This window comes from Pelecanus crispus, chromosome 1, assembly GCF_030463565.1.
Source record: "Pelecanus crispus isolate bPelCri1 chromosome 1, bPelCri1.pri, whole genome shotgun sequence".
Taxonomy (NCBI): Eukaryota; Metazoa; Chordata; class Aves; order Pelecaniformes; family Pelecanidae; genus Pelecanus; species Pelecanus crispus.
The window spans coordinates 133,797,505-133,822,864 of record NC_134643.1 but is presented as its reverse complement, the minus strand read 5'-3'; the positions used below and the strand labels follow the sequence as shown (position 1 = coordinate 133,822,864).

The 25,360-nt window shown below is 40.2% G+C and overlaps 1 protein-coding gene across 5 annotated transcripts in view; it reads right to left on the bottom strand.

The window, feature by feature from the left end:
• The window catches only part of DMD (dystrophin), a 1,232,979-nt gene that overhangs the window by 73,995 nt on the left and 1,133,624 nt on the right, over nt 1-25,360 (bottom strand). For 3 of the 5 annotated variants that reach the window (XM_075717957.1, XM_075717963.1, XM_075717968.1), the window contains one exon: nt 3,108-3,169. In XM_075717957.1, coding sequence (XP_075574072.1) covers nt 3,108-3,169 — 62 coding nt within the window. Of the gene's footprint in view, nt 1-3,107; nt 3,170-9,911; nt 9,932-25,360 lie in introns of those variants that run through there. The other 2 variants (XM_075717974.1, XM_075717980.1) reach the window with 1 other exon arrangement.

Sequence of the window (25,360 nt, the reverse complement as noted above, 5' to 3'; positions counted from 1 at the left end):
CAGTCCAGAGTAAGCACTTTAGTATCCTAAAAGGAAAAGCTTCTGTTAAAAGAACAACCACTTAGAAATTTCTGATACACATATTAAATCTCAAATCAAAATTGTTATCGTTATTACTAGTATCCTTCTAAATGGCCACGTTTCAACAAATGAGCTAGAAGAGAATTTGAGAATACTTCCTTCATGGGCAGCTTATTTCATAATTTCTTCCTATGGGTTCTTTCTGCTTTCTCTGATGCAGTCCCTACTGAAGACAGGACGCAGGACTTCCTGGACCAACAGTCTAATGAGGTACAAAAGTGTACGCATGTTTCTGCCTTCTTTTCTTAATACCAAATAATGCTTCCAAGTAATTTAGCTTCATTTTTATAAATACCCAAACCTCTAAAGACAGAAAGCTGAGCCAGTAAGTTTGAAACTTGGAATTCATCTATTTTAGCAAAATGCAACACAGCAATTTCTAGGTGTTTGAATAGGACATGTGAAGAATAAAACTAATATTGCTCCTTCTTTTTACAGAAGTGTCTCTTGTGTCTCAAAGACATAGGCAGATGAGGAACATTACCTTGTGCCAGGTTGCATCTTCCCCATTCACTTAAAAAAAAAAAATAAGCTTTCAGTAATTTGTAAGAATTCAAATTAGACATAAGGATCCCCTAGCAAATTATGATGTACTGGCATGTACAGAGAGCTACATCACATAGCTCAATTATTCCCTACAGGCTAAGTGTAGGAGTTGGAAAACGGAAATGAAAACTCTTGACAGCATTGATGTGCTTCATCTCACTTTTTTGCATTTACCTGGACTGCAGAATTCACATTTTCTACCAGATTTTTAAAATGCATACATACTAAGCTCTTTACTAGCTTCTTTATATGAATGAGAAGCAAAATTTGGATCCTAATGTGGAGAAAAATAATAGGATCTAATGAGTATGCAATACAAATCAACTTTAATAATATCTTCTCAGATAAAATATTACTAAACAGTCTGAAAAGACTTCAAACATCCCCCTATTACCGTTTTGACCTGAGGCAAAGCAAAGCACTGAAAATACATCAAGGGTTCTGCTCAAGACTAAACGGGTTATGCTTGTATTATGCAATTTGTATGAGAGTTAGGCAATGATGAATACACCCAATTCAAAAAGAAACTAAAATAAATTGGTAGGTTATTCAGTAGCACTTTTATCAAAGCTTCACCCCATGTGGCAGTGCACACAGAATCACCTTGTCTTTGTAGACATATATGAACACCTAAGTTTACTAACAAAAATACACATTATGCATCCTTTGCCAAAATCAGCGTTGCTTCCATATTGATGAGCAGTTGGTCTCAACCCCAAAAGAAATAAAACTAGCCGAAAGAGGACTGTCCTTTTGGACCTTCCTTGCTCCTGAAAAGGAAAACAGCAGGATTTTACAAGAAAAACAAAAAGAAACAAAATCTGTCTAAACATGTTCCTTCTTTATGCAGTAAGAAATAAGGATATCTTAAACTCTTGACATTTGGGTGATACTCATGGTGATAAACTAAGTTAAACTAAATGCAAACTGCCTTCAGCAGTCACACATCTTTTGAACTGTTGGCCTGGACCCATCAGGATGCTTTTCTCCCTTATATATAGTTACCTCTTCACTTCTTGACATTCAAGAGTACTCTAGCTGGAACAGGGAAATACCACAAAAAAAGCTGTTGCAACAGGACTTTATGTCTGACCAACAAGAGTATCAGAAATACCATGCAATCTCTGGATCAAAGAAGGCTGTGGAGTTAGAGTGCGGTTCAATTAACAGGCAACTGTTTGAAGATCTACCTGTATTAAAGGGATGTCTGCATGTGCAATTACTATTTGTCCTGAATCTTTTAAACCACTCTAAGAGCAGAAATATAAAGGAGACAAACAGGGCAATATGTTCTAATTAAATGGCAAGTCAATACTTGCCTGCTTTTGCGTTTGGTTAGCCTGAACTTATACATCTTACATCCCTTTTTGACATACAGAGCTGTATTCTGGTTAATTTTTAAACAAATTGCTGCCACCGTGCTAATACTGTAAGGAAAAAATCTTCGCACTGTTTCATTCCATTTTATCATATCACTTTTCTAGAAGATTTTTTATATGCCTTTACCTGCAAAGCACTATAGAGATACCTGAGTTAGCTTGAAAGAGATTATGCTGGCATAATTAGACTGTTTTCAGCAGCTAAACTAGAGTTTAGCAGAAGATTCTTTAAGCTATTTTTCACCACGGTAAATAAGTCTGCACTGAATGCTAGATTTGACTGGCCTAGTGCTCAAGCTGGCTTGTTTAAAGCCAGTTTATGTACGTGTGCTGTACAGACATAACCTCCTTTATGAATGCAGCATATTGACTGATATTTCTTTTGGAGAAATAGCTTAATTTTTATTATACCCTCTATTATTTATTAACAGAATCATTAAAAGCAAAGAGTTAGCTATTAAATGGTCTGCCAAGCAGCGTATACTAGAGCATGGATTGACCTATTTTATCTTATAGATGTCCTTCTGTTAATAAAATCCAAAGCTGCTAAAAAATAAAAAAAAACCCTCCACCAGAGAGGCACATCTGAAGTCATAATAAGCATGCAATTTGGGTATTCAAAATGACATCATGACAGCTGCCATGCCTTCCAAGTATTGAAAGTGCTTTAAAAATAAAGCAGTGGTAACGCTGTTTGGCAAATTGCTTCAATTGGCTTCCTACCATCCAAAAGTCAACATTAACAGCAGCTTAGCTTGATTTTCTTCATCTGCCTTTTGTAAAGCAGATTAGACAGTTAAAAAAAAAAAATCTTGAATATTTTAATTTCTGTCCCAGTCTTTCAGTAAGAGTTTGCAACAATGCACCCAAATTACTCCGTAAACCCAGTGCGCATTCCAAACGTGCTAATTGAAATATTTTTTCCACTGCATGTTTGAAATGTGTTACTATGCCTTACGTATTTCCCTTGCAGAAAATTTTAACCTTGATAAAAGCACTGCCTCTTGCTTTCACTTAATTTTGTTTTTTACTACTTCTGGAAATCTTTGCCTTAAAAATTCAATTGATTGGGAAAAAACCAAACTGGTAGAGGTGTCTTACCTAAAGACTGGTAAAGCTCAGTCATCTTGGGATGATCCCAGCAGGTTGTTTGCGTCTCATGGCTACAATACAAAACATGAAAGTTAGCAAAGTAAAATTGCTCTCTCCATCGCACAGCGAGTGATCCAGGTTGCACATCAGAGCACAGTGCCAGACCACCGCCAGCAGCCTGAGCTGCTCTGGCAGGGGGTCTCAGTAGCAGCAGGCTCGTCTTCTTTCAACATGAGGCGTTAACTCGGGGCGCTTTATTTAGGCATGGGCTCAAGAAACAAAATTAAAAGTAACGCTAATATTAAAAAGACAGCAAGTATTCACATATGCCATAATGTTTTGGGGAATTTGTAAGCACGCTGACCAATTCTTAAACAGTCTTCGTTTCATTCGGATCATTCTCCAGTTTCTCCAGACTTGAGGCCAGACACTTACGAGGACTTAGTTCTTACAGCGTTTATGGAAATTCTGACCAGATACTGAGATCCATGGTATTTTTGGCCTGCTTTACTCTATGTGCTCTCTCCCACGTGTTAGGTAAGAGCTACCCAATGCAGCGGCTGCAACCCTTCCTTTCGGTCCAAACATCTGCACTAAAATCCCCATGCAACATCCCACTGACCCACCACCAGCTTACACTGCTTTTCAGGCCAACGCGTTCCACCCCCCATATTGACAGTCTCTTTTAGCAAAGACTATTGCTGCTCCTCTTGTTCCCTGGGACCCCCAGGCCCTTTCCCTTGCCCTGGAGGTCCCTGCGCAGTGTCAGGCGGCAGAGCTGTTGGGAAGCCAGGGAAAAGCTAAAGCGGGGTTATGAAACGCTGCAGTATGACTAGAATGTAAATTGGACAATCTCCGCATTGAGGCTAGCATTCTTCAGCTTTGCAACACAACATGTTGCCAAAAGACATGCAGTGTGAGAAAGCCAACAAAATAAAGCGTTAGCGGGTGTAGTAGCAACTCGTGTCTCCTAAGGTTACACATTTTATGATTTTTTTTAATGACAGCATAGCTAACGTGATCATGTTTCCATTAACGTAGAAAACTTGAAAGAAAACTCTCTTTATCTATCCTGTCGCCAATGAAGTCCTGTTCATACAGAGTTCAGCTACATTAAAAGATGCCCATGAGTATTCATAAAAAAAATTCTGAAAAGCATACGTAGCACACAGTTGCTAGCAATCACATTTGCAATTTCTGTACTTAAGAAGCAGACATGCTGGTTCCAAAATGCACACATCATTCGGGAGAAAATATGCAGGAGAGCAGGACCTGACCCACAGTGCTGTGGAGCTCCTGGAGCACACACCTTCCAGCTCCAAGAGACTAAACCACAACCCAGCCAGCGGGTTGAACGCACCTGTACACCCAACTGTGTGCTGGAAGACTGGTATGAAGAGGTTGTTTTAGAGAACAACCGGTCCTTGAGTTCTCTTTTTGAGGCAGCAATGTTCCCAAATACATCTTTACCCTTTATAGGCTAAGAACGGATAAAATTTTCAATGAATCACTTCAACACCACCCCTACTCAAGGGAAAAAGAAAATCGTGACATGTTTTCTTAGTATGATTTAATTTTGGTCTTAAAAGACAAGCTATTTATTTGATCCATGGAATACTTAACTGGCCCAGTAACCTCCATATATTCAGTAGCTTACTATATATAATATTTCCAGATTTTGCTCCGAAACTGCAAGAAAGAATGAAAGGGATCACAAGTGCTAAGCATAAGGAAAAAATGCTGCCATAGTGCTGCCCTAGTTGAGCACAGGCTTTTAAACAAGCCTTGTCTCATCAACCTCAGCATCCCCTCCCCTTCTTAATTCCTGCGGTGGCTGAAGGCAGTGAAAGAGGGAGGAGGACACCAGAAGAGCAAAAGCAGTCTTGTTCTTTGCTCCGGTAAAAAATGAGCCCTGCAAAGGGAGGTGCCTGCAATCACATTCAGAAATCTGAGCCTGGTCTGGTTTTTTTAAATGCAGAAACTGGGTAGCTTCAAGTGAAAACCTGCGGATCTGAGCCACCTACACCTGAGCTCCCACATCGCCTACCACACTTGGTATGGGCAGGTTCTGCAGAGAGAATGTTAGCACCAGCAGCTTTTCCCATACCCAGGTATAAAGTGCATTTTTTAAGAAAAACAGAAACAGTTTCGTTTACACATTGAGTCCCTAAAAACTTGGCTACCTGAAGCCTCTGCTTATACAACAGCATGCCAAAGGAAAAGAGGAAGGGAGCGTAATCATCACAGAAGAACCCTGTAGCCAGAGATGCCACCATTTAGGTGAACGGACTGCAGACCCAAATAAACATTCACACACACAGACCCGGGACTGCAGTTTGTTCGCACCCCTTGTCAGGCCCGGATCAGTGGTTCCCCAGGCATGAGCCTGAACACCCTGGCTTGCTTCCCCACAGCAGGTAGCCCCAGAAGTGGGGGATGGCCGAATCGCAACTGTACCACAGTTTCTGTGCCAAATCATGTAGTAAAAATGAGAAAAAGGACTTGGGCACACAGCTACAAGAAACCTCTGAAAATAATCTGCCTGACTTTCCCTATGAAACTAATTTGGCAGCCCCAGATTGTTCTATGGATAAACTAGACCACTTCAGACTCCGTAGCTGTTAACCTGGTAGACTTCAAAGGCACTGAATCCCCATTAAAATATTGAAAAGCCATCAGATAGCTGGCAAAGGTGTATCTGTATAGGATTATGGAATCCCATGCCTGTGTTAGACAGAAGAACAAAAGGATCATCTTAGATGTGGAAAACTACTACGGTTAATCACTAATCAACATTACATGGATGAGTAATTTATTGATTTTTGATTTTAATGTTTTATGGTAAGGCCTAACCATGTATCAGTGAATTTAGTGTGTATGGTTTAAGCTTATGGCATTTACTAATCTTCCTGAGAAGACATAATTGATTTTCCCAAGATCTTGTAAATAAAATTTCCATTGCCAAAGAAACATTGGACTCCAACTGTTTTCAGATATTCTTAATACCAGTAATCCCAAACCACTACTCAGTGTGCTTTTGTTTCACGGTGTAAGATTAATTCCCTTGGAGATGTACATTTTGTAAGGAATGATTTTACTTGCTTTGCCTGCAAGTGACAAAGACTGAACGTGCAGGGCAGGTACATTTCCCCTCTTTTCCCCCCTTTGCTTTACTTACAAACTCAGTTGCAACTTAAAGGAAATACCCCTTTCTTTAGGCTATAAAAGTCAAGTCCGGAGAGACCCTAACTCTTGCCCCTGCCACCTTCCCAGCAGTGACTACCCGCTGGGCAGAGAGCCCCGTGGCCAGCTGCTACGGCCACCCTCGGCAATTCAGCAGAGATCGCTCAGCCTCGTACCCTCGACCAGACCCGGTGACAGACTGGCGAGCTGTCGCTACACCTCTGCGCTCTCGCAAGAAAAAGCAAGGGTTTTAAAGGGAACTGAACCTTGCTCGCTGTGATTTCTGTAGAGGTTGAGTGCCCGTACCGAGCCAGGGAAGGTTTTGCTGATACTTTACATGCAGAACACAAGAAGGCTGCAGCTATTTCACTCCAGCTAAAAGGCGCTTGCCTCTCAACTGAGAGTTTTCAGCTCGGAAAGTTATCAACAATTCTGCACACAAGGGCAGCTCCAGGAAAGGTTAGATTCCATCGAGGCTATTCTTCGTAAGCCTCTTTGCCATTTTCAAAGGCCATTTAATTGTAAGCTTTGGGGTTAGACCGGTGGGGGAGGATTTGTGTGTATGCCCTTATTGTGAACACCGTCTGAAGTGAAATGCCAGCTCAGCAGTTTCAGGCAGACTCAACCACACTTGGGAATGCTGTAGCATCCTTAATAGAGCTGCAGCAAAGCGTTTGCCAGAGTTTCAAACTCCGGTGAACAAGGCCCTTTACAGCTTGCAAGTCAGAAAGACAGAAAAAGTGTAGGGCAAGTCCTCTTGACTAGCGGCAGCTAGAGCAGGGTGAGAATACGTGCAGAAATAAGTACTCAAGATGTTTTTCCAATGAACCACCAACATAAAAAGGCATTAATGCATACAGCCAGTAGTTTTGCAATACTGCACATGCTCAGAGGATACATTTTTCAATTTGGCTCTACATTTAGGTCAACTAAATTGATCACTAGCTTTTAAATCATGGACATTTTGCAACAAATAAAAATGTAAGTGGGCTCACGTGGCGTATTTTCCTCTTTCTCACCCGACTTAAGCTGCAAAGGTGGAAAGGAAATTAAAACCAGGCCTGAAAAGGAGAAGAGCAGCAATGGATAATGGTGACACCTCGGCACTGGTGTGACTGGCACGCTAAATACACTGATAATTCAGTGGGATGAAAGCATAGTCTTCACTTAATACATCCTTTGGGAACTGCAGGACCACTTCATTAAAGGATGATTATATTATATTAGCAAGGATAATTTTTATGTGGGGAATTCTGTCACACTATGCCTGTGTGAATTCCTCTGTTCCTGCCAACAGCAGAGACATTTGTCTCCCATTGCTGTCAGCAGAGCCAATAACACGCAGGATTGAAAGCCTGAAATCAAGAGATGATATCCTAACTGACACACTAGCTGAATTACAGTTCTCCTGTTGTAACTTGATCAGTTTGGACAAAATATAGTTATTTTATCTTCCTTCCTATTACTCCTGAGCAACACCAGCAGCGGGAGGAGCGGAGAGCCCCCAGATTCCTCCACAAATTCCCCCCCCAAACATTCCTGCACAAGCCACATTCGCAAACCTTTTCATTGTTTTTGGTTACACTCTTTTTTTTTTTTTTTTTTTTTTAAAATATATATCTAGGATTCAGTCTCATGTGTATTCACTGCTTGGCTCCAGAAACTAGAATTTTAGGTTGCGACTGCAAAGTCCTTTCTAAACTCTTACATCCCTCTTCACTGGTGATACCAGAGCCAGTTCTGCTGTGCTTCTCCCCTCACCCTTCATTAGAAAATGCGACAGGAACTAGATATGCATGTGCATAGAATAAGAAATTCTATCAGGCAGCAATAAATAAAAAGTTACACACACTTACGAAAAAGCCAAAATTAAAGTAGCATTTTACAAAGCACCGAACCAGTCCATTTTCAGACAATGCAATTTACAATACCTCTCACCTTTTGGCTTTAAGATGAATAAAAGTTTATTCCAACCACCTTATGGCCGCTGTCGAAAAGCCAAAATAAACATGATAGAGTTGTTTGGATTTTACTAAAATAACCTAAATACAATTGAAATTGTTTGTATGAATAGACACTACCGCTCACTTAAAAGAAAAATGTTTTTAATAGTAGATGACGGTGACTGCAAGGAAGACTTAATAGCTGTCTTTTTACAGTGTTTCATCTATTCCTTAGATAAAACAAGTTACTGCTATGGAAAGTATTAGTGATGTAAAAAGCTGGCACTCCTTTGTGCTTTACAAAGGACTACTGTTTTAATCTGTAAATCTAGAACTACTGATCTGTGCAGAGATTATTTCTGTTTAAGCCAAGGATCAGCGTCTTTTCATCAGGAATTTGACTTCAGCATGTTTTATTGGCTTCTGCGAGATTTATCAGACTGCTGAAGGCAGGCACCGATATATATTAAAGTTTCTTGCCGATGCTGGAAACGAATAGTAGGAGAAGGGCAAATATCAACTGCCAAGTATTGAATAGTAACTCTTTTTTTTCTCCTCTCGATGTTAAACATTTATTTTGTACACTCTTGTCACGGGCAAAGATTCCTGCTCAGCGGTTACGGCTCGGTGAGCCTGCCCCCCCAGCTGTTACTCTCCACTGATCCATTTGCTCTTCAAAGCCTATCCCCCCTGCTTCTGCCAAAGCGATTTCACCGCAGGGTCCTGTCAAATCCAGGCTCAAACGGCGATGGCCTCAACCAGTTCCTTAGTGCCAAAAGGTCAAAGACCCTACGCATAACCGTGCTGCTTGTTCCCTCGGCTCCCTACGCGCACGCCTGCAAACCCCGCTTCTCAGCCCAGCTTCAGCTTCGGATGAGGACGGGGGCCGCTGCTGGCGTCCCCGGCTGCGAGACGGTGCACAACAGGTATTAAAAGACACCTTATAACACACCATATAGCAACCAGAAACACAGCACTTGGAGCGCAACAGCCCAGAGGGCATCCCCTCCCAGCCTCTCCTGCCTATTCGCCTCAAGGACGATTTCGAAGCATGAAGTCACTGGGAAAAAGTAATATACCTCTGCGCGCGGTTGTTTTCAGGAATTCTGCTGAAGCGCACGTCTGAGCGAAGTTACGACGCACCCGACGCGCCATACAGGCACCGTTTCGCAGCGCTGCCCTGGCCCTTACAACCCGAGGGGTAACGCCAAGCGCCAGCCCCGATGCCTTCTGCGCCCGGCCGGAGCCCGCCGCACGCCCGGCGCATCCCCGCTCTGCCGGCCCGGCTTCGGGGTTTCGCGCCGCCAGCCCACCGCGGCTCAGGTACAGCCAGGCGTGCGCGTGACCTCACATCGCCATGTCCTACGTGTTCCACCTAGACGCAGCCCGCGCGCAACCACGGCCTCGTGAGCGGGGGAGAAGGCGCCCAACTGAACAACGCCGCTCCGCGTCCCCAGAGGAAAGCGGGCAGCCAGGTGAGAGCCCTTCCCTGCAGCCCGCGGAAGGCACGGCCGCTCCCCGCCACGGTCTACGAAGACGACGGTTAGCCACGCTGCTCCCCAGCGTCACAATGCGCGGGACGGTTACGGGCACTCAGCTCAAACACCTGAGCGCCCCTGAGCCCCCGGCCCGGCCCCGGCCCCGGGCCCGGCCCGCCGGCACCTGCCGCCCCCCGCATCCCCCTCACCCCTTCAGCTGCTCCCTCATGGCGGCGGCTGCTCGGCGGCGCCGCGGAGGCAGAAACAGCTCGGCCGCCCGGCCCCGCCGCCCAGCGCCACTGCGGCCGCCCCGCCGGGAGGGCGGGAGGGAGGCGGGAGGCGGGAGGGGGCGGCGCTCCCCCGCCCCGCCCCGCCCCGCCCGGCCCCGCCCGGCTGCGGTGCCGGCCCCGCGGGGAGCGCCCCGCACCCCGCCGCCGCCATCAGCTGAGCCGCGGGGCGGGAGCCTCTCGCCCCCTCCCCTGCTTCACCTGCCCTGCCGCGTCTCCTCTGGCGGCGGGGTCGGCCGCCTGAGGAAGCCCTTGGGGGCTTCCCTGGACTGTTTGGGGGGGTTTGTTTTGGTTTTTTGGGGGTGGGGGTTTCTTTACCGGGCCCGCCGGGGAGAGGGGCGCGCTCAGAAGCTGCCAGAGCAGTTCGCTTTCAGCGGACTTGGGAAGAAAACTTAATTAAAATATGCACCGAAGCTGGGACGGATTTGAAACGGGCCTTAACGGGGGTGGGTGGGGGCGTGTGTGTGTCTGTGTGTGTGTCTGATTTGCAGCTGTTACTTTCGGCGCTTAAAACGCTGAGCGGTTCATTTGCGAGTGAAATCAGGTAATTTCATTTCTAAGGGCTTGCTTTGGCCTCGCTGGGGAGGACAAGCTTCTCCCCCCCGGAATTTTCAGAGCAGGAGAAATAGTTCTGCTCATGCTGGGTAACTGTCGCAATGTTTCTTTGTATTAGTTCCTACTTAATATTCAGTACACAAATAAAAGCTAACAATCTGCTTTTAGTGTCACAAGCAGTTCAAATCAGTGCAGCCAGTCTGCTCTCACTCAAGTTTTACATCTACGTCCTTTATTCATTACAACAATGCTGCGTAGAGAACCAAGTCCTTCACGCAACTAAGTTGTTTTTCCAGCCTTACAGACCGTGCTTTCTTGGTAAAGCCACCCAAAAGGGTGCCTTTCAAATGTACAAAAAAGGTCCCGATTTTTACACTGGGAAGATGCAGGCCTAGAACCAGGGAAAATTCATCTCACCCGTAGCTTCTATACCACAGGTACATCCCATAGACTGCTTTCCTATTTCATAGATGTCGGTAAGCACTGAACTTGGTGGGTTTTATCCTAAAGTACCAGGATATTTAGGGCCCCCCCTTAAGGCTCCAGGTAGCCGGGTTATCTGGTTTTAGGAAAAGCTCAAGCAGCAGTTCAAGGAAAGCCCTCATGGTTTTTTCTAGAAACATTAAAAGTGTAACGTGCTCAAGGTTCAACCCCTCAGGCCCTTAAATGCAAATATAAAACCTAATGGAATTAAATGTTAAATACTCAGAGTTTCCAGACAATTTAATTTGTTTTAAAAGGTTGAATTAACAGTTTTCAGTTACCCACGATCTGCAACACCACCCCAACATGCAAAGAAAAGAAGATTCATCTTTCTGTAAACATAAATCGCTACATTAAAGCTTATTAGACTCTGTGAGAATTTGCCATTTACTTCAGTGGACCTGGTATTAGATCAAATGCTAGATATTAGCTTAGTTTTGGGGTGAATGAACTGGCTGAAGGCTGTCAGTTGTGGTACATCAACAACATCACCTTTTCCCACCCTATCAGTTGTGGTACCTCAACAACATCACCTTTTCCCATCTTTAGCTAAGTTTTAACAAGTAGGGGATCTCCCTTTTAAGTCTGTACAATCGGATGTTTAGCCTATCGCTTGGGAGGAACCTCACAGTCTATCACAAGGAGAGAGCAGCTGCCCCTGTCATACAAAGGGACTCGGGGTAGCCAGAAGCCTGCCGTTTCACAGCAAAAGTGGTTTGTTTTCCTTCAAGAAGTGTCTAGTACTGATACCCCCGATACACATTCCTTCAATTTTTACTGTTTCTGGAGTTTCCTGGTCTGCCTTAACAGAAGCTTGATGCTCCTATTATCACATTGGTCTTCCTTCCCATACAATAGTGCCAAGTAATAAGAATTTAAAAACCAGTCTGATTTTCTCATACTTTGCATAATCTTCTTTCTCCTTGAGTTACAAATAAAGCATTGTATTCAATTAGACTCACAGCAGGTGAAAACCCCAATTAGTGAATCCATTTTCTTGGCTTTTTTTCCCTACCTTACACCCACACACCACTTACTTTTTTTTAAAAAAAAAAAAAACAATAAAGGGGAACTGTGAGTCATTCCTCAATTGAAAAGCAAATTAACCCTTTGATCTCCCAAATCAAACTATTACCCACTCAAGAACATCCAGAGGGAAACAAGAATGTTGAAGGATTAAGGGATTAAAGCCTATTGACTTTATAATTTGTTCTTATAAAAAAAAAAATCTATTTAATGTAGTTCTGATTGTTGTCTCCACATTCACAAAAGCTTTTAGCTGTTTTGATTGACCTCAAAATTATACTTTTGCTGTAGAATGTACGCAAGTCATACCACTCTTACTCCAAATTATTTTTAAACTACCCATAATTTAATACAAAAATGTATTTTGTTTGCAGTGTAAATGGTTACTGTCTTTGGCATTTGAAACTGAAGCCAATCTTTGTGCCATACTTAATTTTAAGCCATTTATTTGATAAAAGACAGTCGTCTTCCTGTAGAAAATAAAACAGGATTACAGAGTAAGCAGAATTTTAATTCCCTATGGTGCTTTTCTTATCTAAGGGCTATTCAGTCAATTTGTGCACCTACACAGAGACCTTACTCAGAAGGAGAACAGTGTTTATTTCTTTTATACTGTAGGTTTGTCCTGGACTATATCTAATCAAGGTATCTGTCTCTTCAACACCAGGTGCTTAAGGGGAAATCACAGCCCCCTAATAAATGAGGCATAATAATTTGAGACTGGCTTATTACCCCAAAACTCTTTTGGGAAAAAAAAAAAACAACCAAAACCCAAAAGATGAAGTGGAGTTTCAGGTAGCATTGCTTGCTGTCCAAATGGTTACTGGAATCTGTACATTTGAGAAGCCTGATTTTTCAATTTTAGTATGTTCTTCTCAGAATTTTGTCCCTTTTCTGTGGGGAAAGAGCCACAGACACACACACATTAAAAATAATAATTTGAAGATAAAATAACCGATTCTTAAATAATACTGTTTGAGTGTAAATCTTCATAGGTTTCATGAAGGAGATCAGCATCACTACTCCATGTTACAGACAGATATGGAAACGCAAATGCAGAAACGGGTAGGGCCTTGCCTAAAACTGCTCAGTAGGGCAGACATTAAGTGTACAAGTTTGCTTTGCAAGTTTAGCACTTTATGAGTTAGAAACCTAAAGAGACATTTCTTTAGTTTTACTGTCATTGAAAGTGAAGATACAACATTTTCCTATTAACTAAGTCGTGCTTCCATAGTTCTGTGAAGCGTGTAGTCCTCCTTGTAAGTGTGGCTTTACTGTTTCTCAGTTATCTGGGTAATGGATTAGCAAGCGCTTGTCTTGCATATAAGAAGATGTTGTGGTGCCCTGTGTCGGGCTGGCTAATCCGTTATGCTGTTTGAGTCTATTTTCTTTTTCCGGGTATAAATAAATACTAAGAATCACTTGGGATGGCACGATGACACTTTCCTGGATCGTCTGTCTTAAATATGCTCCAAGGGCTGACATCTCCAAGATTTTTTTGGTATTTGTTGATAGCTCTCTCAGAAGAGCCAAGAAGAGACTACTGGTTTGGATGCTGCTGGTTTGGTTTTTTTTTTTTCTTTGGTTGTTTGCACATTACCACTGGAAGCACATTAAAATACTGTAAATGCAATGAAGAAAATAGTTTTGAATTTCTGCATTCATTTTCCCCAGCATTGCAGTGTCAATTAAAAACCTACTAAAGCATTCATAGCTCTGTATACTTATCATCAGTTATTTACACCACGGGAGAGTCGGGGAAGGAGCATGCCACTTTTTGTCCAGAGGGAAACCCAATCTGTGTCCTGTATGAAGGGAGATTGGCAGGTGGTGCTTCTTACACAGGGCTCGTTCTCCACACGGTAAGGCAGATGTGTAACTGGCAAGCGGAGCTCGCAAGGATTTACCTGACATGTTTCATTGAGATGTTCTTGGCATAGACAGAGTAGGAAGAGGAATCCTTATTATTTTCTTTTTCAAATAAAACTAATTCTGCAGTAAATATTACAGAGCTTGCAGCAACTTAATGCACATCATGGAAAGTATTGGTACACAGCATGTGTGACAGGAGTACAACTGTTCCTGCCCAACACACAACGGCACAACATTTGCGTTCCTGCCAACGCACAACGGCACATTATTTGCATTCCTTTGGGCTGTACCTGCTTTTACTATAGTAAAGACACCTAATTAAAACTGAAATCTTAGTCACCCTACGAGATGAGTATCATGGAGTCTCAGGAGCAGTCTGTGTGTGCCTTATGTTGCGCTGCATTGCATGGTATTCATAAAAGATGAATGAGAGGGCGCCTGTGATTTTGGATATATTATATGGATGTATCATACATCATATATGTATGAATTTCATCCCGTTGAAATCTTGGAAAGGCTAATTTGGAGAGGCTACATTTATTCTTTTAGCTGACTGACAATTTAGACACCCTGCAGTAGCAGAGTGTGTGTTCTCTCCACTGCCAGGTGTATGACCCTGAGAATTGGAGCAGAGTGAGGCTGAGATTAAGAAAGACTGCATGCATCGCTGGATGCGGTGGATAGCACATCCAGGTTCCACCAGGGTTATGAGCTCTTCAGGTGAGCACCTGTAAACACCAAAAGCTCTTTTCTCCCTTCTATACCAAACCACAAGAAATAAAGAACACTAAGAAAGCAATAACCCCTACTGTTCCGGGGTGGAGGTGAACTGGAGTGTGAATAGTCCCAAGAATGGGAATATGAAGAAGCATGATGCTGGCAAAATGCTAGATAACTTAAAGTATTAAAAAGCTCTATGATGTAAGGCTTTTGGAAAGCTAACCAAAAAAAAAAAAAAAAAAAGACTTAAAATCTACCAGCAGAAAACTTATGCCAAGCAAAACTGCTTGCTGATCTTTACAAAGATAAGACTTGAAAAATAATAATTATACCATAGTAAATTCTTGGTTTGAGGAATCTGTATTGGCAAAATGAATGGTTATCATTTCAGGGAGTAAGGTTGAGAAAAAATGCAGACTAATAAGGATAAATTAAGCAAACCAATGAAGATAAACTCCATTTCTTACTTTTCTTTGCATGCCCAGTTAGAAATAAATGCCTGTTTTGCCTCCTGGGGGATTAAAATAAACAAGATTCCATAAACTCTCTTGCTCACTGACTCTCTTTTCACCTCAAAATCTTTCTTTCCATGCATAAAATTATGTGTTGCAAACACAAAAGCTGTCTTCCCAAATCATTAACTTCTCTACTGTTTCCTATCAAGTGTAGATCTCAATAGCAAGAAACCCTGCATCTTGCAGTCCTACTTCACTCAGGGCCCAGAGAATCTGACGCTAGCTACTGGTCACTGTGCATTCCCTAACAAGCAGCCCTCTCTTCCAAAGTCTTCCACAGACGTTAAAAGAGAAGCATGCCTTCCTTTTTTACTAATTTACTTTTTGGTTGCATTCCATAATAAATGTATTTTTTGACACTGTCAAATCTTTTTTTATGACTAATATCATACAAACAGAAAAGTTTTTCTTTTATTGAGGACATTTTTCCAAAAAGTCCCTATGCAAATATTATCTAGAAGAGAAAATATTCATTTGGGAAAAAAGGCTGCTTAGATCATGCTAGGACATTAAGTGCTGGTATGTTCCAATGGTAAGGCTGCACTTAGGTAGTAAAAGAAGAGGACAAATCTATTGCATTTTATGACAGTTATATGCAGGCAGGCTCCTAATCAGACCACTAGCTAGGCAAACTTTGCACCTTTGAATTAATGCATTCATTTTTTGCTGTCTGTATTTTAGCAATGGATGCTTTGCTGTGTTCTCACAGAACTTGTAGTTTTGTTGCTTTAAAATATACTTTGAACCTGTCCTAACTACCATATTGTTTCCTGAATGATTATAATAAACTACATAACATTATAGTATGTAATTGTAACAAGAGGCCCTGCCTATTTTCACGTACACACTAGGCTTTTCCATCACCTTCCCAAACACGTCAAGGTTGTTGACCTTAGCAAATATGATGTTTGAAGTTTACTCCTAACCTTTTCCCTAGATTGGGCCACACAGAACCCAATGTGAGAAAGTGATGGTTCTCCCTCCCTGGTAGATCAAATTTGCGTTGATTTAGTTTCAAAACCGGAGAGTCTTTAGCTTCTCCCAATACCCTGGTGTAACACAAGCAAAGCTTAGTCTTCCTGCATACCATGATTGCTTTGCTCTCTCTTCCTAAATGTCTTATGTGGGGATCCAGAAATCAGAGGAAAGTGTAGCACTTCACTTGGGGGAGGAACCAGCGTAGAGAAGTGAATGGGAAAAGGGAGGAGCTGCACCTAGCTAGCCTCACCAGTAATTCCATCCAGGCTAACTTCTTCAGCTGATCCAGGTGACATTTCTCATGGTTTATTTGCATAGAAATGCAGCTTCAGGTTTAGGGTTGCGCAACTATTTCAAAACTGAGGTCAGACTTGGTAACAGCAAGAAAAAAATTCTGGAAAGGAAAAGTTTCTCATCTGACATTTCTGAAATCAAAACTTTTTTTTTCATTTCAAAACCTTATTCTATGAAAAAATGTACTTTAATTTGACTACAGAATGAGGCGATTGTTCATACAGCTCTGGCAGTGCCCTTTAATGGCAAGTGGCAATAGTCTCATCTTGTCCATGCCAAAGATTGAAAATTAGTGTTTATATATACAGTAATTTGAAAAAAATATAGACATACAGATACGTACATTAACTAGTGCTTCCAGAGACAGATGAATCAGTATCAGCTACCATGGAGCCATGTCCTAGGGCACAGATATTCATTTATCATAATTAAATCTAAATGTATGTTAGCACTGAAATACTTCAGTAAAGAGGGATACAAAGGAATTTTGAGGTAAGGTAAAAATTATTTCTTAGCTAAGTGTAAGAAAAGGATTTCATTCAAGTCTCCTGTGGCAAGTTCAAGCATTTACGCTTTGGCGCATGCTTCACGTAATTCCAGACAGCTTCCGCTCCTTCCATTTACTTAACAATTATATGGTTCTTCCCAACAAAGTAGTCCTCCCAGCTTTTGCATTGATGTATCTTTGTGTAGCTCCTTCTGTCTCTGGCATAGGAGCTGCCAAGTTAATTCAGGAAAGAATCCTGTGGATGCTAGCTGGTAGAAAAAAAGTGTTGCTAAACTATCTTGCATGGTTTAAACTTTATGTTTAACTAAATCTAATAATGGGAATGCATTTAATAGAACTCAACATCTAGATACACTTCCAGTATTTAATAAGTTTGAATTGAGCCAAACCTCTCATGGTACATCTCAACAAGGCTTCAAATAGCTTGCAATTCTATGCATACCTTCATTCAGTTCTCCGATCTCTGTTATTAAACAGAAAATGGAATCTCTTAGTAAAGAATAAACCTGAAAAATGAAGATTCCCTTTCTAGCAACATAGCCTAATTCACCGTGAAAAACTTGCCATGAAAATCAGAGATGCCTTGTCTACACAAGTCAAAGAGCCTTGACATTTATGGCCAAAGGTACACAGATGAATTTTAGGACCTACCATAGTCCATTATTAAATTAAGGACAATGGTGATTGTGTGGAGCTCAAAATCAGTCAAAATAACTTTTTTCTTTGTATACTGAGCATTTTTCCACATTGAACTAATCAAACAACTTCCAAACTTGTATTCTGAACTATTTTCTTCATCTTTAAGAAATTACTTTCAAAAGTGCAATCTAAATCCTGAAGAATCCACACAGCCCTAAAATATTAAGGATTTAAACCTTGGTTATGGTCCATATAAACGTTCTTAGACCCCTGCTGCTACATCTAACTCCCTTGGACACATTATCAGAAATGCCAGCCTACAATTCTACCATATCAACATCTTTAGCTTTTCTAAAATAGTCCAGACTTAAAGAGAAAATCCTTATTGCTAGGACTAAGTGGAGTTACCCATCTTTATCATCTCCCTTACCACATGACACAGAATGCCAGATTATTTTAGACGTTCAAAATACCTAATTCCATTTTATCAGTCATAAGAAACATCACAGTTTTTGTCACCTTCCTCTCAAGAAAAAGAGAGTATTAAATTCAAGCAAGATTTCTCTACATCTACATAGTACACTACAAATGCAGAGCATGCACAGGATCCAAACCATTTGTTTAAGTGCCCACAAGTTGGAATTTTATGCTGTCATAAATTTAATAAACATAGATAATATATTACCTACTGTGTAGAAGGTGATTTTCTGAGTGTCAAAGTGAGAAAGAAGGATCATCTAAACTCACACCTCCTGTCTTAGAAAATATTACAACTGTTTGAGCGTTCATCCTTAATTCCAAAATAAAAAAATCAGTCTGTCATATTAAGAAAATATGGTGTTGTTTTAAATTATCATTCTTCTCTCGAGGTAAATAATTTTTCTTCAATTACTATCAACAGCTCTGGCTCATCATTGCCAGCTTTAGAACCAAATGCCATTTTGCAAACAATTAGCACCACTTCAGTTAACGTCTTTACACTAATATGCATCAGCCAAAGGAAAACAAAAAAAGAGACCTTCAACCTTGCCTTTTAAATAAAAACTGGGATAAGATGTGAGGTGTCTAAATACTTTTGTACTTTAGTAATGAAACTTATTTTTGCTTATGGTCGTTCTACTTTTTATCAGCATTCGGAAATGAAACTCTTGTTACTTTTCCATAGTTTTGTTGCTGCAGTTGCTCTTATTTCTCATTCTTAAAAATCTGCAGTCTTTATTTCTCAAATTATTATCCTTCCACCCATGTCCCTCAATTTGTTTTGATTTTAGGGTAATTAACAGAGCAAATAATTTATTAAGGATAAAAATAATTTTGCAAAGATTTGAAGAAGCTGACAGAGTAAGTATTTTGCCAAATAGAGCCCAAGCAGGGAGTGAAGGATTAGACCCCATCTAATCCACTGGTTCTATCAAATCAGTGTATTTAATACTGAACTAAAGCATGCGGCGATGTTTATTTTTAGCAGCTTGCCATACTGATTATTCATTTGGTTTTATTCTAAGAATTACAATTTAGGATTCAAAGAGCAAAAAAATCTATTTCTTGTTCGTGAGTGAGGTATCATCATTAAAAGTCTTCCATTCCCCAAACAAATAAATATATATTTTTTTACTTTATGCCATATTTTTATTATTTGCCTGATAATTTTCATAGTAAACATTACACTTCACTGAGGCTAGTGTTTATTTTAAAATTTTAAATGGATTATATGCAATGAAAATGATCATTTCGTGATGACAGTGCACTCTGTTGGGTCAGAGGTGAAGAAAGTGACTGGTTTTGATAGTTATATCCATGTCAACTTTGTACACGAAACTTGCTGGCAATTTGGAGAAAACAAACAAGGCCAGTGGGACTATGTCCATGCTGCTATTTAATCAAATGATTTAGTCTATGAAATAGCCAAGAGAAATAAACTCTCCAAATCTGACAATGTTTTGGTTATTTGGACTTTCTAGTAGCGTTATCTTCTATCTACACTGCTACATGTGTCTGCCCTGAGAATAATAGTCATCTCTTGGCCCAAATTTCACACAGTGACTCTTGTTCACACTGCTGAGAGCTGGACCACTCTAAAGCAGACTGGCCATGGTACTCCATTTCCTACTTAGTGCTCAGGTGGACCTAAGACATGATTTTATTTACAGATATATAAAATTTAAAAAAAACCCCTTTTTTGTTCATTTCAAATTGTCTGACCTAATGTGGGAGTTGTTGCAGCCCAAGTGCTGCAACAACTGCCGTATCTTTTTGAAACTTGTTTGGCCTGTTCCTGCAGAATAAATCTGTCACACTAAATGGCCAAAACATCTTCCTACACTGAGGGAACCAGAAGAGTTCTAGATCAGCTCAACCCCCTGTGATTTAAATGCCATGAAGTACAAGTGCTTTGCTGTGCTAGATCGTTAAGCTTTCTTGATGAGCCTATCAGAGAAGTCAGCCAGTAATCAAAGTAATTATTTTTAAGTAGTGGATTTTCTAACCAGAAAGCAACTGATTTGACAAAACCAACTCACTACCAACGAAGAGAAGCCATATCATAATTTCTTTTAAAGTGTGCCGAATGCTCTATATGCAATTTCCAAAGTTTGCAGCAGTCAAATTTTCTAAGGAAAAATAACTATTATTTCCATTCAAAACCTTTGTAACCTGGTACAATTTTTGACAGAGTTAACTAATTGAAGAAGCACCTCCAATGCATGCCAGCAGAGCGGCTGGCTTCTCACAGCATTTCTTTCTAAAAGTTTCATTATGTACAAGGAATAGTTTCGGTAGCAGTTTCTATAAGAAACTGGTAAAATGTAGGACTTGGAAGAATACTCATCTGCTCTCCTGGACTCCTCTATATTCACATACACTACAGCATCTTGCCAAGTTTGTAAACTGCACAAAAATAGTGTTCAATGACAATCCTCTAAGCCTTTTAGTGCATCACATACTACATACTGAGCTGAATTTTACTTCCAAACAAAATTTTGGCTGCATTCCTTCATGAGTACAGGTTGTTCTCGCATTGGCAGACTATCGCATTCTCTCACTTAAAACAATTTGATGGATTTTTAATTTCATGGGTTTGCTTGTTCCTAGATGGGCACTGCTTATATAAATCACTTCCAGCCACCAGCTCCAACATTGAAAAAGACAGTTCTTATTTTCTTGATTTAGGTCATTATGCTGAAATTATATTTTTCTCTACTTTGTTTTTTTTGTGTAATTTGCAGTTAAGAGGATAATTTAAAATACCCTTTACAGAACAATTTAAGTCTCTATTCTATATAGAATAGTTTTTCTAACTCAACATTTAATAAAGTGCTAAGTTTGACAATACATAATTTGGTGAGAAATTTAGTACTGGATTTCAGTGAATTCAAGATAAAGCTCGTCGTCTGAAAAACATACCCACACGTAAGCAATGCAGCACTATTCTATGCTGCTATTCTTATATGTTCATTTATTGTGTAAATATTACTGGTTTCAATAATGCCTTTTTTATAGATATAGGTTTGATCTGATTCTCCCTGCCTTGACACAATCAGACTGACCACAACTAAGTACAGGGCATTTAAATAAAAATATCAGCACTAAATTACTAAAAACACCACAGCACCAACCTTAGATTGGTATGTTTATGTAAGAGCAGAACTGAGATTGCTATTTGTAAGGAATCCTTCATTTTTATTCCATTGGTAAAATACATTTTCAGTCTTTACTGGAGCATGAGGGCATAATGCAGCTGTAGAGTGAAGAGTACATGTAGAAACCAGGGGACTTAAACCCTAATTGAATTTTCCATCAGCCAATATCCTAACCCAAAGGGATCATCTGGTCAGTCTCTTACATGGTGTAAAGTGAAAAAACAAATATAATTAAGAATTGCTATGTCTTTTGCAGGCATAGGAATAGGACAAAGGTGGATAGGGAAGTGGTGGGTATACAGTATAATAACTTCCAGCTAGTATATCATCTGTCTACTGGTAGATATGTTGAAATAAATAAATGATCAAAAATGATCTAATTAAAAAAAAGATCAACAAAGTCAGGATGAGTTTTTGGAAGTAAAATGAGACTTTGCAATACAAGTGATATGAAAGCAGCAAGACAATTAAAATGCAGAATCTTATTTATTATGCATTAGGTAGATCAAAGCTGCTCACTGATAACAAGGCACTGATTGGGAGTTGCCACCTGTTTGGTATCACTTGCAATGGGAATATGTTAGGTGAAGATGTGTTAAAGGTTGTCGGTATGTATTACATTTAGGAACAGCTTACATTAAAAAACCCAAAATCATTCTTCTTTTGCTGAAGAGATTTACTCATTATTCACCAGCACATATGTTACGTTCTTAGTAAATACAAAAAGGGAATTCTGTATAATTCAGGAAGTTTTCTAAAAGAAAAAAAAAAATGCAGGTAAATGCTCTTACTTGAGGCACATCACATACTTCTTTGAGATAGTAGCAAAAAGACCTGAAGAGTACAAAATTATAATATATTTGAGCTGTGGTTTTGGAGAGTTCTGAGCCTTGCAGCAGGCTGAGCTCAGAGAGGAAAGATTGTGGCAAGCAAGAAAACTAAAAGTCTAGAGAATAAGGCAGGAGGCAGTTTTCTAGATTTTTTTGGTTAACTCTTTTGTCTAACTTCTCCACAAAGAAGAGGAAAGCTGTGACTTAAGGAAGGTGTGTGGGCGTTAATGTCTAACAATTATTGCAGGATCTAATAAAGAGAGAATTGAAGAAAGCTGAAAATCTGCAAGGTGCAACAAAACAAGGCAAGGCAAGACAGCAACGATCTTTGTCGGTGTCCTTGCAAGTTGCTGCAGAACTGGCAAAACAGATGAGCAGAACTTCAGCCTGGAGATGCCAGAGCAACATTGGGCTCTCAGGACTTTAAATGAATATTTCTAGGAGATAAACTTATGCATAACAGAAAGAAAAAGGAAGAGTGAGTAAGAATCAGAAAGGTCTGTTTAAAGTCAGTGGAAATTTGATTTGGGTTTATAAAACTGGGGAAAAAAAGTTGATAAGTACTTTAAAAACCGCATGTACCAAAGGAGAATTGTTCAGGAGGTCTCTGGGTGTTACAACTATATGCCATTGACCAAAACCAAGGAAGGGACTGACACAGAAGAAAGGAGTCCCATTGACTGACTTGATCCAAACTGAAGAGGACTATTGCAAGACCACACGATGTGGGCATACCCACATAGGTGAGTTTGATAAAGGATTCACACTGACAGACTCTTTTCTACTCCTTATTTCTAGAATAGTGAGCAAATGCCCCAGAGCAAAGCAGCGCTGAGGGTTCTGCACTCGGTTTTCTCAAGAGAAAACTGTACAGATACAGATTTGCGTTTTGCCAGCAGCAAATGTTTATTCCACAATACTTTGGGTGCTGATGTGAAAAACATGATTCATGAGAGGAAATGCTGAGAGCCAGATTCTGATCCCTTTTATGCTGTTAAAAAGAAGAAGTAACTTTGCTGAAATCGATGAAGATATCTCTCAATCCATGCAAGCTGCTTTTGGCACAGAACTAAAATTTGGTTTCCAAACTTCTGACAGTAAGTCTGACGGGAGCCTAAACTGCCCCCACCATAACTCAGAGTCCTCTGTAGGTTCTTTTGCTTATTTCAAGATTGTTAGAGTGCAAATAAATATTTATTCCTCCCTCAAACTGGAAAGAGGAGAAGAAATAATACCATATGAAAGCAAGTACTAATATGTAATGACTATGCTAGTAAAGTTTTCATCGCTTTTGTGCCATAGCACAATTAAAATAGTGGAAAAGCAGATAAATGAGGAATTTGCAGGAGAAAACTCTAGTCAAATATAAAGATATAGAACACCACCTTCAACTGAACAGTCTGCTAAGTGTTTTAAATTGTTTGGTAATGTCACAGCAGTACTAAAAGAATAAGCACTTCCATTAACAGGCAGTAATTAAAAGAAGAAATAAGGAGAGTGCACCTATGACGAGAAAGATAATCTCTTGGTGGTTTTTGTTTATGCTTCTAGTGATGGTTTATGTCAAAATAGTCCAGTTCAGAAGTCCGAAGTTCAAACCACTGTTTGGAAATGGTGGTGAGGTCATCAGTAAGAGGCCTTTGGGAATCAGTTTTTTAACCTCTAATTTTCAGGCAATACTTAAAGTAAACCAAAGTATAGAGATAAAATATGCTTTTCAGCAACTGGGTCCTAGTGGCTAAAATGCTGTCACTGGCAGAAATCTGGAAGACATTTCCTTCTAAACAGTGAGTAAAATTTCAAGATGCCTTTATTCCACATCACTTGCACTAAAAGTTTATAGATGGAGAAATAAAAATGTGGTTTAGGTTTAGTAGTTCTAACTCTTGTTTTTTTTATTTTTTATTTCTGTAATCATTTACATTTCCAGCCACAAAATACATAGTCTGTTACACTAAGGAAAACAGCTGCAGACCACTTATTTCCACTCTCCAGGGTTTCTATAGGTTGAAGCTGGGTATGATTTTGAAGAAGATTAAGATACAAAACAGAAAGTTGAGGATATTTTATTTGCTTACTTCTGCTTGAGAGTTCAGTCTTTAGACGGGAAATCTGCAACTAGTATAGCATATCTGAAATCCATACTCACAGACATGCATCTCCTTCTGTATTTCTAGACCAAACGCAGAAACATCCTTAACGTAGAACAGCTTCGGTAGCTTTTTCAAGGACACACTTAAGTAGAAAGTATATATACACATATTTTGGGAAACACAGCGTTTACCCATTTTGGATAAATAAGAAACTGGCAGTTTCTTCTCACTTGCCACAACACTGCTGATGGGCCTGTCCCTTAATGAATGGAGTATGGAATGGAAAATAGTAATCTGTCACTGATCCTTCCCAGAAATGGCCTCTCTGCCTGTCATTATTACAATAAGCAAGGCTATAAAACCCTTGCAATTTAGGTAAATTTTTCTAGTGATGTTATAGTTCAATGCTTGTAAAGAGCTAATAATCTAAAAAGATCTCCAAAATTGATTTAAAAAGATGTAGGTTACTTGAGATTCAGCATTGCAAGAAACTAGTACTGAACTTACTCAGAGTTACAAAGCAACTTGCTTAGACAGAATGCTAAGCATGAAACCTTTTAGTTAAATGAAGACTGAATTCTGGATTCAGTGAAAATTATTCAGTTGTTATGATGCTCCACTTCACCACTGAATTTATCTAAGAAGATCAAATGGCAAAATTCTGCAAAATATTACAGTTCAGTAAGTATCTTCACTGAAGTAGGGGATGGAAGTCTGAAAGAGACTTTAGCATGCTGAATCTCCCAGAAAGCATCTGACAAGCAGCAAAAAAGGAAAAAAGTACAGTGAATCAGCACAGGGGAAAAATTAGTGTGACCTAGCAAAAAGGTGCTTCTGTAAAAGAAAGTAAATGGTTGAACAAATGAACATACACATACACGTTTCAGAACGTCAGAGTTACAGCAATCCCCTCCTGTGTTAAAGCTCTCCAAGTGCCAAGCGCCAGATGTCATCCGTCAACCCACCATGGATAGTGTTTAGTTAACCTGAGAGTGATTTTCCTCAGGTGTATATGTATTCACCATTTTTAAAGGTTTTCCAATTCTGCAGATCTTACTAGCTGAAAAATTAGTCAGTACTACAAGGGCAGGTACTAGCAAGGCAATCACTGTGTGAAAATGTGCCCCATTTGTTAAAATACAGGAATATCTTTCATGGAATGGATTATACCCCAGCTCTTGCAAGGCACTAAAGTGTGTTTACTCATTAAAGACTCTTCT